The sequence below is a fragment of the Ambystoma mexicanum genome, chromosome 6p (genome assembly GCF_040938575.1).
Source record: "Ambystoma mexicanum isolate Mex_15411 chromosome 6p, UKY_AmexF1_1, whole genome shotgun sequence".
In the NCBI taxonomy this organism is placed as follows: Eukaryota; Metazoa; Chordata; class Amphibia; order Caudata; family Ambystomatidae; genus Ambystoma; species Ambystoma mexicanum.
In genome coordinates this window covers 245,769,084-245,783,964 of record NC_090935.1, presented here as the reverse complement: position 1 = coordinate 245,783,964, position 14,881 = coordinate 245,769,084, and the positions used below count along the sequence as shown (strand labels likewise).

General features: G+C 42.9%; 1 protein-coding gene across 2 annotated transcripts in view; it reads left to right on the top strand.

Moving 5' to 3' along the window:
- DYM (dymeclin) overlaps positions 1–14,431 on the top strand; it is a 1,763,009-nt gene extending 1,748,578 nt beyond the window's left edge. For both annotated transcript variants that reach the window (XM_069626954.1, XM_069626953.1), the window contains one exon: positions 12,798–14,431. In XM_069626954.1, coding sequence (XP_069483055.1) covers positions 12,798–12,947 — 150 coding nt within the window. In that variant the 3' untranslated portion in view covers positions 12,948–14,431. The remainder of the gene's footprint in view (positions 1–12,797) is intronic.
- Positions 14,432–14,881: the final 450 nt, after the last annotated feature.

The window sequence follows — 14,881 nt, the reverse complement described above, 5'->3', positions numbered from 1 at the left end:
AATCCTGATAAAGGGTCGAAATGATTTTAGCACAGCGGTCCCTCAACCATGTGATCCAAACAATGGTCATTCTTTCAAGGCCCAATTAGATAATGCACGTGTCACTTTCTTATTACTTCCAGACACCGAGACGATATGCCCAAAGCCACAAGCAAGATGGTAGATGGGCCTCAAGCCTGGGAATGAGATGGGAGTATTACTTTAGCTAAGATCATACCGGTTAGCCCACTTTCCCTTCCCCGCCATGTGCCTTGGCACTGGATAAATGTGTCCAAGTCTAGATGAGCAAATGACTGGCCAATCAAATTATGTTCTTTTATCAACTATATTGTAGTAGAGTACCAACCAATAGAAAGCTAGATCTAAATGCATCTTTTGTAGACGAATGTACCCAGCAGGTGTTAGTAATTTTGAAAGAACCAATAGAAAAGGGGTCACTTATAGAGAACTATATGTTCTATACTCTACCAACAAATTAAGCGAGAAGTTTTTTAATGATGATTTCTAACATGACATCAGTTATGAAGAATTTCTTCTTTAAAACTCTGTTGTTCCCAATGCCATTTTGCGATTGTCTTTTGTACGTTCTCCCAGCCGCTGTCTGTATGCAAATAAAGCTGGGGTTATTACTGCATTTGGATTACTCTTATTGGTATTTGGGCCTGTCTTAACATGAGTATGCATAGAGTATGGTACGGTAAAAGTAAAGTGCAGAAGATGGCACAGTATGGTCAAAGCAGAAGAAGGTCTCTAGGGTGTCCTGAGGTTACCTAGTTTTGGCTCACTAGTTTTAGCATCATAACTCGTTTCGATTTATAGGTGGCATATCAGCGCCAAAACTAGCTTTGGCACGAACGTGCAGCTTTCGTCCCCCAATTAGGTTTGGCTTTTTGATGGTGCTTAGGTGGTTAAAACATGGTTGTCTCTCATCTGTAGTACGTTAGCTTCAAAATTATGTTTGGCACAGATAGATTTTTAGTTTTGCTTCTAGATGGCACCTTAGTATCACAATTTGTTTGGCTCACGGATGTACTTGAAGCAATAACTAGTTTGGATTTATAGGTGGAGAATTAAAGCCTCGTTTTAGCACAAAAATGGTGCTTCGGTGAATGCGATATGGTATGCAACAGAGAGAACATCACCGGGGAGCATGATGGGCAGCAGAATGGTAGGGATGCTGCACTCCTGTCTTGTGCCATTCGGCTGTCTTCCTAGTCTCTCCCTGGAATACTGGAGATTACCGCATTGCTGAAGGAGTTCCTAAGGCCAAATGGTTGACTTTCCCGACGCTTGGTTAAGTTCTAGTCGTATTTATCAACAGAAATGGGTAGCACCAGTGGATTTCTTGCAACTTTATTATAATGGGAACCTTAAAGGGATTATTATCACTGATGCTCACTCATAGTCATATTTACAAGAAAAACATCAGGCATTTCCAAACAAGTAGAAGAGTATGCTTATTTCTTAATTTGAAAAGGCTGAAATCACTCCTCAGATCTTTTTGTCAATCCTATGTTTCTGATATTACGCTTCCCCCAACCACTTTTAATTTGTTGTATCAGATGGAGCCTAAGTGCCATGTATAAGCCTACAGTATTGCATTGGATTTCTGTGAGGAGGGACACAGGTGTTCTGGGTGGCATTTGGTCATTTACCCACCCATTGACTTCCTATGGCCATTCCCATCGACTTCCAGCCTCTCCTCGCGCAAAACACATCCTACTGGGAGCTCTGTGAACTATCTCAATCAAGCAGACGCCGCATTGTGAGTTGTATAGGACCTTTAGCAAACACTGTAAATGTTATAGTGGGTTTAAAAAAAATGCGAAATCACCTTAAGAAGTATTTTGAAATTTAATGGCACTTGCATACAAATGTCTTAACCAAGTGTGCCCTCAGCCACTTGATTTATAAGCAGACGGGGTGTGTGCGTGTGTCCCTGTCCTTGTCCCCCCCCCCTTGCATCTGTTTCACTGAATTTCTGTTAAAAACAATTATTGGCAAATCTGACAGATTTGGCTTGCGTACATGTATTGCGTATTTGCGAGGCCCTGCCTTCAAACGCCACGGTGCTCGCACCACTTTCCAGCTGTTGCCATCTTCCAGCCGGGTAGTACCGTTATGGTAGCGTCTGGCAAATCCTATCCAATGCCTTCTGAAAAGCCAACATTGTTGGCTTTACCAAAGCTTTTCTCTGTTAGTTATTTTAATGTTACCCAACATGCATTGACCCAGATGAGCTTTGTACATTTTGATTTGCCTACATAAACATGGACTGTATGCAGGGAAGGGTGGGCAAATATCAGGGTTTAATAGGAGAAACACAAGCGCTGTTTCTTCCCTTCATTTATTTATTGGACATTTGTAAGGCACCTATAGACAAGTGTTTCCAGGCGCCACATGACCAGAAGGGGGAGTGCAGGGGAACATGTATCACAAAGTAGAAAAACAAAAAGAAACAAAAACGGTTATATTGGCCTTGTGATAATCCTACCGTGCAAGAACAAGGTGGTAAGTGCTTGTGGGGAGGGGGGGAAGGGGGACGTGCCCGTGTGGGGCACACCCAAGGGAGGGGCGGGCAAGTGCAGGGTGGGCCAAGGAGGCAAGTGCCAGGGGAACAAGGGGAAGGGGGGACGATTGCAGTGGACATGGAGGGCCAGGTTGGGCTGGTCCGGGAAAGTGAGTCTGAGGGAAAGTGCTGGTGCTGGCAAAGGATGTTGGGGAGCCCAAGGGCATGTGCTGGCAAGGGATGTTGAGGAGACTGGGAGGGGTGGAATGGAAACCAAAAGAGGCCCTGGAAATGATTTTCCTTGGAGAAAATTAGAAAATAAAATGGGTAACAACACAAAAGAGGCCCATGGCGCAGAGGCACACTGGGAAATCTCCAGATTTCCCTATAGGCCAGTCCAGCCCTGGGAACTGGTGGAGGGGGTGGTCTGGCCTGGCCCCTTTATGACTTTGAAAGGACCAGGCCCCACTCGCAACAGCCGAGGGAGAGTTTAGCAGGGGAGGGGCAGAGGGAAGGAAGAGGAAAAAAGGAAACTCTTGAGAAGTTTCCGGAACTTAAAAAGATCCGGTTTAAGTCTGAGAGGGGGAGGGAGGCTGTTCCAGAGGGAGGAGCCAGCTGAACAAAAGGGATCTACCTCCCACTCTCTGCTTGGAGAAGGGTTTGACCTGCAGAGAGTTGGAGCCAGAGGATCGAAGGACTCTGGCCGGGAGGTATTTAGGGAGGGAAAGCTGGATGTAAAAAGGTCCCAGGCCCCAGACAGCCTTCTGGGTGATGCAAAGGGTCTTGAATTCGATCCTTGTGGTCACTGGGAGCCAGTGGAGAGATTTTAGGACTGGAGTCCCTTGGTTTAAGGCCAATGATAAGTCTCACAGTCCTATTCTGGATTAGTTGAAGGGGGCGAAGTGGGGGGAAGAAGGCAGATTGAAGAAGAGGCTGGTGCAGTAGTATAGCCTAGAGAGAACCAGGGCCCTGGAGACGTTGAGTTTATGGGGGAAGATGAGGAAAGGTATATAATGCCCCTGAGGAGGTCCAGCTGCAAGTTGGACTTCTTGACAAGGTCCGGGATGTGTGAAGAGAAGGAGAGAGAGGAGTCACAGATTATCCCATGTTTTTTTGCCTCACACGTGGTTGATGGGAGGGGACCCAAGGTGTCTGGCCAGAGAGTTTGAGGGAAACAAGGAGCAGGTGTCCCGATGAGAAGGATCCCTGTCCTACTGGCATTCAGGCAGAGATCATTGCCAGAGCACCATGCCTGAATAGCAGTAAGGCAGTCAGGAATGAGGGAGGAGCCGGAGAAGGGAGTGGATGGCAGCTTGAAAGAGAGCTGTGTGTCATCTGCATAACATTGGACATGGAGGGCGAAGGTAGCGATCAGGCGTGCCAGAGGGGACAGGTAGATGTTGAAAAGCCATGGCGATAGGATAGAGCCCTGAGGGACGTCACAGGTAGAGAGTGAGGAGAGAAAAGAACCCATTTGTACTTGGGATGGTCTGTTTGAAAGGAAGGCGGTAAGCCACTCCAGTGGCCTGTCCGTGATGCCTATGGTATTATGAGGATAGAGTGGTTGACAGTGTCAAAGGCAGAAGAAAGATCAAGGAGGACCAGAACTGAGGAAGTGTTTAGTCCATGTTAGAGAGTAGGTCTTCACAGGTGTTCAGAAGAGCAGTTTCCGTGCCTCTGGCTGCTCTGATAATTCTGATCAAAGTCAATAATTCTATGTGAGTAGCATAAGCACATGCCAATGCTTTTCTCACAAGGATTTACATTTATTATGTTGGACTTCACTTTTGTTCAGTTGTGGAAGCAGCTTACCTCTGCAACCTGATGTGTGGAAGCAGGCTTTCTTTCTTGCTGTTGTCCTGTCATTGAACATGGGTTCAGCAGACATGCCTGAAATCTACAGTGTCACCTCCTGATCTGCTACTGCCTCCATCTGATCAAGTATCTATGTGTGGGAGAATGGTGACCCCTCCCTTAGTCTAAGAGCACACTGATGAGCTCACAACTTATAATTGCACCGCTTTTTTCCTCTTCTTGTGGTTACAGCTCGCAAGAGAATGAATACTAGTTAATCTACTGTCATTTATTTGAGAAAATCCTTATTCAGTGTCAGCTAAACCAAAGACATACACATTTACAATATTTAAATCACCAAAAATATAATTTACAGAACAATATTTACAGTGGTGCAATTATACGTTGTGAGCTCATTATTGTGTTCTTGGACCAAGGGAGGGGTGACGATTCTCCCACAGATAGATAGATGTTTAGTCTCTTCCACGTTTGAGTTTCGCCCCCCATTAACAAAAAACAAGTGGAAGTATCCAACACATTGCCTCCATTTTATTAAGTGCAGCTTGGCATTATGATCTTCTACAAGTGTATGGGAAGGACAGCACTGCATCATAAAGCCACCCATTGAACCATTGCATCTTAGTGAGAGAGTATCCCCCTGCATGAGAGGGATTTTGACTCTTCCATCATTGGGGCCATGTCAAGCAGCTGCACTTGAAGCAAACTCTGGGTTTGAAACACGTATGATCCTTTATTAAAGCTGACCCTGATCAATGAATTAAGTCGCTCAGGACTGAGAGCAAAGGAGATCATCCTGGTTGTTGTCCTCTGCAGGCAGTTGGAGGCATCTCCCATAGGAACTGAATCAAGAGGTTATGGAGGAGATCTCCTGGTGAAGTCTTCCCCAGGTCAAAATGTCTTCATCCAGAAAAGCAGACATTAGACCCTGCTCTGCATTATGGCCAGTGTAGCACCAATTGACTCCCTAATTCGCAGTGTGCCCTATATAAACAGTCTCACTCATTCCCTCACCCAATCATAGAGCTCCCCCTCAAAGGCACAATGTGAGACACTCTGGCATTGGATCTGACTTTGACTGAACGTATGCTTTTGCTCCTATCGCACTCATTGCTTTGGCACTGATGAAGCTCAGGAGGGGGGCCCCAAAATCATCCTCCGCAGACGCGGCAGATAGGCCATGGGATCCCTTGATGTGATGGGTTTTCTCTGCTGAGCCTTCGGCAGTGGGAGGATTTTTTGCATGCTTGTTTCAGTAACCTCTATGTAGATGTGAAACACCCGAACCTTCATGTGTAGCTCTTGAGAGAACAGTGGATTATGTTCAATGAAATTGTGGAAGTCCCTCCCAACGTGCAACGACTTTCCAGTAAGCTCAGCACAAGCCCTTCCACTCAGACATTTGCCTGGGTCAGCAAATTTAGACGGGGGAGGTAACATTAAGGGAGAAATCCCCAGCGCTTATACCTGGCATGGAGGATCGTCTTTCTCGACGATCGATTATGTTTTTGTATCTAATGTAATCTTTGACAAATGCATTGAATTCAGTGAGACTGAGGAAAATCGAGATGACCATTTTATGTTAAAACCGGTCTTTAGTTTTTCACCCAATCATTGGATACCCCTATTTATGCAAGAGCTATCAGTAAATTCGGCGGGAAATCGATTGATGAGATTTGGCAGGGGTGGGTGAACTTTCACAAATAAATTAGATAGCGTGACTAAATAAATTTCCGCTCATCAATTATCGGAATATTGTAATCCTATACGTTTTGTTGAATTTCTTTGAGCTCTGAACCCCCCTGATGACCGTATTTCTAAACAATCTAAGATCCATAAAAAAAAATTGTATGCAAATTCAGGAACGTAAACGTTATAAAAGATGTTGAAGGTCTGCTTTAAAAAAATCTGTAAGAGACCCTCAATTTTAAGAAAAAAATAACATTTTAAATACCCGCTATAGAAATTGGTTGAGATCACACATGTTTATGATAAAACAGAGAGAGGGGGAGGAAATGTTAGAAGCTACCGGTGCAAGAAACTCTAAACATTTCTGGACTATTGTTAACTCGATGAAGATCTCTACTAACCATCCGCAAGACACCTTAATCCAGGAGCAGATTTGGACAGACCACTTTTCCAGAATCTACGGTCCTTCAGACAGGCAGGATTCTAAAATGGAAATAAACACAAATTGGCTGTTAAATTATACAAACGAAGATATTGAAGCTCTGATAAAGAAATCGCCAGCGTCCAGGGCGGCAGGCCCTAATGGACTGAGTAATGCCACCTTGAAGTTAAATCTGTCCCTTTGGTCTAGAGTCTTAAATATCTTGTTTGATGATATAATCGGTACCAAAAGAATACCTGAGTCGTGGAGAAACTCCATCATAATCCCCATCTATAAAAGAAGGGATCGCCTGGCTCCAGAAAATTATCCACCTATTTCACTTTTAGATGCCGATGGCAAAATCTTCTCAGGTTTAATATTGGGTGAGCTGGAGAACTGGGCAGAGAATAAAGGAATAATTCCAAAACAGACTGGATTCAGGAGGAGACTATCGACCTCACTGAATACTCTTATTCTCAGCTGTCTTAGTACAGACTCTCTCCTAAAGGATGGTACCCCTCGATTTGGAGCCTGGGTAGATCTTTCCCAGGCCTTCGATACTATCAATAAGAATCGACTATGGAGGAAATTAAAGAACTGGGGCCTGCCAGATGATTCACTATCCATCTTGATAGAGCTTCATCAGAGGTCATTGTTGAGAGTAAGAACATCTAGATAAGGGACCCGTTCCCAGCCTGTACTTATAGAGAGAGGGGTACGTCAAGGATGCCTGATTGCCCCTTTTCTTTTCATTCTATATTTATCAGATTTGTTTCATTGGTTGAAGGAGATCGGCTTGGTTGGTCCCAAAATTGGCAATACTAAAACTGGTTAGCCTATGCGGACGATATTGTTGTCCTAGATTATACCCAAGTTGGACTACAACATTTACTAACCGCTTTGTCCAAATATGCATTAGAAAATGATCTAAAAAATAAATCCAAACAAATCGAAAATAATTGTATTTAAGCATCCACTGAGGAAATTGAAACTGTTTAGCTGGAAACTGGATAATTCATCAATACCAATTTCTAATGAATTTACCCATTTGGGGTCTCAGATCATGGCTTATCCAACCAAAGCCCACCTACTTTCGACCATTGATCTAAAAAATAAACCTAAGCTCCCAAATGAAGAAAATTAATTCACAATATTGTAAGTTCTCGATTCTCCCTGTCTTGAGGTTCTATATTGGAAAGGTGGTACCGATTTTTTGTTTGGCCTAGAGTCCAATTACCAAGCTTTTGATATTGATTGGGAAAAAATCAAAGGGAAAATCTGGAGAAGAACACCTGCACTCCCAAACTGCATACCAGTGGCATGTATACAATATGAAATAGGTCTGATCTCATTGGTTGCATGGATGGAATGGAAATGGGCCCCTATGTACAGTTTAATTAATATTAGATCCTCCAAAATCATCTTTATACGAGGATGTGGCAGTATCAATGTACAGTTCGAATAATTTATTCCTGACCAAATTAAGATCAAAGTGTAATGAAATATTGCTACAATCAAAAACTACCATTGATATTCTGCATGAAATGTATGGATTGGATAAGAGCTATAGGAAAAATGAGATCAGCAAAGCTCTCTATAACATTAACAGATAAACCTAGATCATTCTTACATTCCTAACTGAAGAAATCAATGGATCCTAAAATTCAGATGGAATTTTTAAGATTCAGACTAAATTTGTTGTTCTCTTTGGAAATCCTGCATGTTCGAGATAAAGAAAAATATCCAACCGATATATGTGATAAATGTGACGAAACAGACAATTAAAAAGATGACCATCTCCTGGCGAAGTGCTCAGGGACATGGCCTCAGAGATGACAAAGATTTCAAAGTTTTGTACACGACCCCCCGTCTCTTGACTGCAATATTTTGGCAAAGATTAGCTTCAGGAAATGAAACATTTCTTACGGCTGAGGTTGTCTTTTTTCTTAACAAACTTAATATATCTGGAAAAAGGGAGATGTAACCATGAGTGGTTAGAAAGGCCAAAGAGCTTTTTTAAAGATGCAATTGTTTCTCTGTTTATTCCACTTTTACTATTGTCTCTTAGGATATTAATTATGATGTAAAAACAAATATTCTTTCTTTCTCTCTTTTTTTCCAATTTTCCTTTTATCTTTTGTTCTCTCTTTTCTTATGCATTAAAAGTCATGTTTTGTTTATATGGCTAAATACACAATAAAAAAATAAAAAAAATATAAGTAATTAATAGGGGAGTTGCCTGCTACAGCTGAGGACTGGTGAATAAGGGGGAAAGAGAGAGGGGGATAGCTGAGAAAAAGACAGAAGAAACATGAAAAAGTACATGAATGGAAAATTAGAGGACAAAGAGGGAGAAAGAAAGAACAATCAAAGAAAGGCAGCACAGGACGAACGACAGGAAAATGAGTATTGAAATAACAGAAAAGACAGATACATGGGTGAGAAGGAAAAAGTAAAGAAGGGAGTTTGGATGGAATGAAGAAAGAAAGATGAAATGTAGCTTATTTACATATGCAGTTAGTCTTTGGCAAGATGGTGAGAGTCCCTGCACCATACATCCTTTTTCTATGTGATGCCATGTGGAATGTCAGGGTGCCAGAGTTCTGAGGGTTGCAGTTCTAGAAGTGCTAGCTGTGTGGCTGGTTTCTGGGGGGTTTAGGACGGATGTCAAGATGACAGTATAGCAGGTGATGAGAGGGTGGTATAGTGGCACATTTTCCTGGGTCAGTGACTACAGAACAGACATAAATGAGGTACATTATGGTCATAGTGGCTGAATTGACATCTCCCAACTACTCTCTCCTCCACCTCTCTACTACGTTCCCCTCAACACAAGTAAAACAAATCATCAAGGTAAGAGCAAGAGAGAAACAGAGAATAGCTACAGGAGCGAGAAGAATCTGAAGTTGAACAACCCTGTAAAAGAATAATATAAACTGATAATAACAGCTACCAGGAACTAATTAAGGGTCATCTATTGAACTGAAGTGTAGGAAAATCCAATTATTCAGGAGAACAGAGAGATTCTCCTAGTTTTGGTTGGTATAATAATGGTAGGGCTAGGACAGTTTAGTTTGGTTGTTGGACATATTCTATTTGGACTCTCACTGACAAGCACCTTCGTTTTGTTAGGTAACCCCATAGCATAGGGAAAGATAGGCATTTATTCTTTACTTTATTAAAAATATCAGTGAGATGGAAAACCAGTGTCCACATCTTTCCTCTGACCCGTCACATTATCCTTCTACGGCAGGATGTTTTACACTTGAAACAAAATGCATCTTTTCTCACAGCCTTGAAACTGACATCATTTCCTTTGCAAAATGATTTATAAACACAGACGTAGGTTCACTGTTCCTGAATTTTGGAAGTGGATTCCCTTACTTCTGAGAGTTTGAAATTAACAGCAGCATGAGTCTTAAGGGTTTCTTGGTGATAAAACAATTTGTAATGTCATGTAGGCCAACAGGAATCGGGAAGTAGTCCAAGACCACAAATTGTTGGTTTTAACATTTTATTAGGGGCTATTGCACAATTTGAGGCCAACTAAAATGCAGAAGAATGGTCTCCCTAGAATAAATAATAATAGCCAGGATGATGTTCTCACCTAAAGACATGAATTTCCCCACCAAGGCAGGCAGTTTAGTCTTCAAGCTTCCTGATCTAATGTCCGAGTCTATACATTTCCTGGGCTGTTACGTCAGCTCTCTGCATGTGATATTTCTCGCTTATGGGGTCCAAAGGCATCTTCTTTTGTCTAGTTTGTTTCATGCTTTCCGTGGTCCAGTACACCACGACTCTGGCACCCAAGTCCTGCAAGTAGACAGATCTGCTCTTGTGGTCAAGAGCATGGAGAGCTAGACAAGGGGCCCTTCAACTGGATAGTCCTACGCTAGACTTCTTCTCCTTCACCTCTCTGAGCTGATCATGACCTCCAGGTCCCTCATTCCTGCTCCCACCGTCTGGCCCTGCCCAGTGCGGACGTGGCCCTTTGGAACCTTCCAATCCCTGCTATCTATGACCTGGCCTTATTCACTTTTTCCTTTACTGTTTGATCTTCTTTGTGTCCCTCACCCGCCTCCTCCCTTGAGCCGACTGGTTCTTTGTCACTCCTAGGTTCTGTTATATCCACACCTTCTCCTGGATTCTGGATTCCACAATCATCTTTTAGTATCAGGATCCTGATGTTTTGAACTCTTCTTCCTCCTTGAGCTTTACCTATTTTGCTGTTGCCACCTCCCCTTTGTTCATGGTCTTTGTTTTTATGTTTTCCTCAGTGGTAGAAATGTAACAAAGTTGTGCAACTGTGAATCCGACGGCAGGCAGAGTAGAAAGGAAGGGAGCAACACATTTTTCAAGGGTTGCTGTCATGCTGGTTCACAGCTATTTGAGGTGAAACAGATTTCACTTTACCTATAATTGATACTAGGTCGTACAGTGGAGAAGTGTGCTTTAACTTCACAAAGAACAGTTCCGGAATGCTGATAATGGTTGCAAAAAGCAGTGGAGCTGTTAACAGTAAAAAATAAAAGTAGTAGAACACCGCTTCTAACCGTTACTGCTGACGTCCACCACTGGTTTTCCTTTAAGCCTTTCACTCGCGCAACCGCTTTTTACCTCCACCTTGCTCTTGTTTATATCACCACCTCACTCTCGTCTCTTATTTTTACCATTTCTGTTTTAACTCCTTTTGCTACAACCACCTCCTTCTGTAACCTCTTCTCTTGAGTTACCTCCTCCTGTCCTGTCTCCACTTCTGATGTTACCACCTCCTCCTGGATCTGTCCTGCTACCATCACCACCTTCTCCTCACACTCCTCCTCCTGATGTTGCTGTCTTCTGCTTTCCAATACCACCACCTCTCTACCCTCTTCCATCTACCAACCCTCTACTTCTCTCTTCCTCCACTGCTGTCCTGTCTGCCGTCTTCTCCAAAGCTAGGCCTCCTGTTCCTGTAACCCGCACACAAGGTGGGACTGGTTGAGTTTTACTGTGGTGTCTCCTCCCACAGGACAGGTGTTACTCTGAGGGACTCTGAAGGTCTGCAACTGTGAGTGTTGATGGCAGGTATGAGGGCAGGAATTGGAGAACCTTCTTGAGTGCACTTTGGCTACTTTAGGTTGAGAGGTTCAGGCCAAGCTTATATCTGGCTTGTTCGCCATCTTGGATGGATTTTAGATGTGTTCCTCTCTGAAGCTGGCTGCGCTGAGCTGGTGGCTGAGGTGTCTCCCGTATTAGAGTTAGACTGAGAATGCACTGGGTAAGTTGTCTAGATATGTATATTCATTGACAGTATTATGCTAGTGGGGAGACTGATTCTTTGTTTCTCCAACATACGGTTGTGTTGCTGTTCTTTACAGGTGTTTTAACCTTGCTACACAGGTTTGTTTCTCTGTGTCCAGGAAGTCACAGGTCAGAAACAATGCACCTGCGGAACCACAGTGCTTGTTGCAGGTTCCGCAGATCACCAAACATATGTTATCTGATGTGCTGGGTCAACTGGCAACAGTAGCACTATGTACACTACATTCTATCATTTTATATGCCGGTCTCCCTCAAGGGGATAACTCTTCTTTTGAGTAGGGGAGATTTGATTCTGGCTTGAGAAAACTTTAAACACTCAAAAATAGGTAGGAGGGGGGCATCTCAATAGCCTGCTGAATATTACAAGGATTTAGGTCAGGGTTGAAACCTCTAGGGTTGGTCTGCCCTGACGGGTCAGTGGGGTGAGTAGGGACTGAACCTCTGAGGGTGACCAGGGATCCTCCACTTTCCCAGATCGAACATCAACTGGCTGATGGGGACCAAGACAAGGTGACAAGGAGATCCACCCTATACCACCCGCAGGCCTATCATCCACTGTCTCGCAGAAGCGCCCAGCCCCCTGAATCAGGCTTTTAACTGTTGCCAGAACAAGGCATGGGACTTGATCACTCTAGTCTCGGTATATGCTTTTCTTATTTGTAAAACCTAGTGCTCCATTTGGGTTTTATATAGCACAAACCTAGCTGAGAAGCAATGGAACTCTCTGGAACAAAGAAAGACAGTGATAGGATATAATAATATGGACAAATGTGCAGGATAAAATATTAAGGGTGGGGCAAGAAGGATGAGGGGAGGGGCCACATAGGTTTGCAGGCAGAGGATAGAGGTTTGGGAAGAACAGGCCAATCCAACTTGGGTAGGCACAGTTGTGAAAATCGGTCCATGGTGAGTAAGCTTTCCCCTCAATGACCGTAATTAATGCACCAGTTTAATGGACATAAGTGAAAAGTATTTTGTAGAATGTACTTTATTAGATATGGTGTATTGACAGTATTAACATTGTGTGCCATCATATCAATATGTATGCATCTTTCCTTCCAGAAATTCCCAGAATTGAAGTTCAAGTATGTGGAAGAAGAGCAGCCAGAGGAATTCTTCATCCCTTATGTCTGGTCACTGGTGTACAATTTTGGAGTTGGCCTCTACTGGAATCCACAGGACATCCAACTTTTTACAATGGATTCTGGCTGAGTGAAACTTGGCACAAAGAACTACTGGTATCTTACCACATAAAGGCAGCATACCCCAGGAACCCATGAAGCTGTTGTCCTGACTACAGCTCCCAGAAGGAAGTGTGTGCACGCAATGTAAAATAAGACTTAGAAATTTGGCATCGGGCTGCAGTAGAATATAGGGCTGATGATTGCTCCTCAAAATGGATATCTTGTGCTCAGAATGTATGAGGTCCAATCAAATTATGCCTTAGCGATCCAATGACACAAATCAATACATGTTTTAGACCTGGATAAGGTTTGTGTACTAAACAGGGTGAAGGGTGTGGGTTACATTTGAATGTAAGATTTTTATGGCCGGATTATCTTTTACTGAAAGTGTTGCGCCGGGTACCAGCTCAAACCTGAACCAATTGGTTGAAAGCTCCTGCTGGATCTGAAGACCACAGTTAGTCCAGTCTTGATCAGTAGGGTCCGCAATAGGGCACACATCTAAGATGCACCCTGTGAGTGCAAGGAAACTATTTAGACTGCCCCATCAGTGTCCCTACAATGCAGATAAAAAGAAACCCTTCTACCGTCTCCCACATGATTGCATCCCCTCGTCTATCATCCTTCCTCAGTGCAAATATTATAGGGCGCTAACTTTCAGTATAAACATACGAATATTTTAGAAGGAATACTTTTTTAGGACTAAATATGGCCATGGGCCGAAACAAGTTAGTGTACAAAATATTCTTTGGCAATGTTGTTTTGTTGCAGTCCACTTCTATAACATCAAAGTTTCTAATGCGTGTGATTCCCATGCATTACACAGGCGCATTGTCCATCATGCCGGCAGCATATTCTGAACTATGGTTCTGCGTATTGGAAGATTATGTGATCTGTGGTCCAGCCTTTTTTGCACTAACTATTTCCAAGTGTACCCTTCCAATGGTCATCGCATCCAGGCTATCCTTGCTGTATTATTTCACCTTACCAAATTTGAGGCATGGTGTGTGGTCTTGTGAAAACGTCTGGGCAATTGTGTTCAGATTGTGCAAACTTATTCCTCTGCCTTTCCCAGCATGATGGCTAATACCAATTAAAAGAGCAAAGAAAGCATTATTGATTTTAAAATGAATACAATCCCAGAGTAGGTGTCATGGGGTTCTAGCGTTTGTGTTGCTGATTAAGAAAGAACAGAAATGTATTTTCTTGTAGTCTACTTCTTTATAAGCAGTTTTCCTTTTCGGAGAGTTGTGCACACTTATAAGTGCTGGTGTATTTTTTGTATGTCCTTTTCATATTTATTGAAAATCTGTGTGTAAAAGGAAAGATGTGTTGCATTGTTACACATGACTTGAAACTTATATACATTTATGTTTGTGGGCAAGGCAATATCAAGATGGAAATCTTTATATTTTAAGAAATGGTCATATGCGACCGCCATGTACTAGTTACAGTGGGTCTGTTTGTTTTACATTGTACCTTGTTTTCTGCTTATTAAAAGTCAGATGAATACCTTCTGCAGTGATGTTTTGGTGTTACAAGGTACACTGGATTTTTGGAATACCAAGAAACCTGCATGAAGGCTCACTAGATTCCAAAGGAATTGATTTATTCATCCTGGTTTGAAACAGAGCATTAACATTTGTCTTGTTAAATAGTAATAACATCAATAGTACACGGTTGGCCATACAAAACTACTTTTCTAATTGATTGTGTCTTCCCACGGATTCCTCATCTTGGATATATCCGTGCCCTGCTTTGCAGTCTCACAAAAACCTTCGACAGCAGGGGGTGCTGTGCGGCATCCTCGTCGATGTCCCTTGACAGCTACCATTCCTGCGTCCAGATGTGACGCGGATGATAGTATAAATAGCACACACTACGTCCATTGCCTCACTTCCATTTTTCAACATGCACAGCTTGCTTTCGGAACCATTCGACTCACCTCAGAGAATTTCTTTG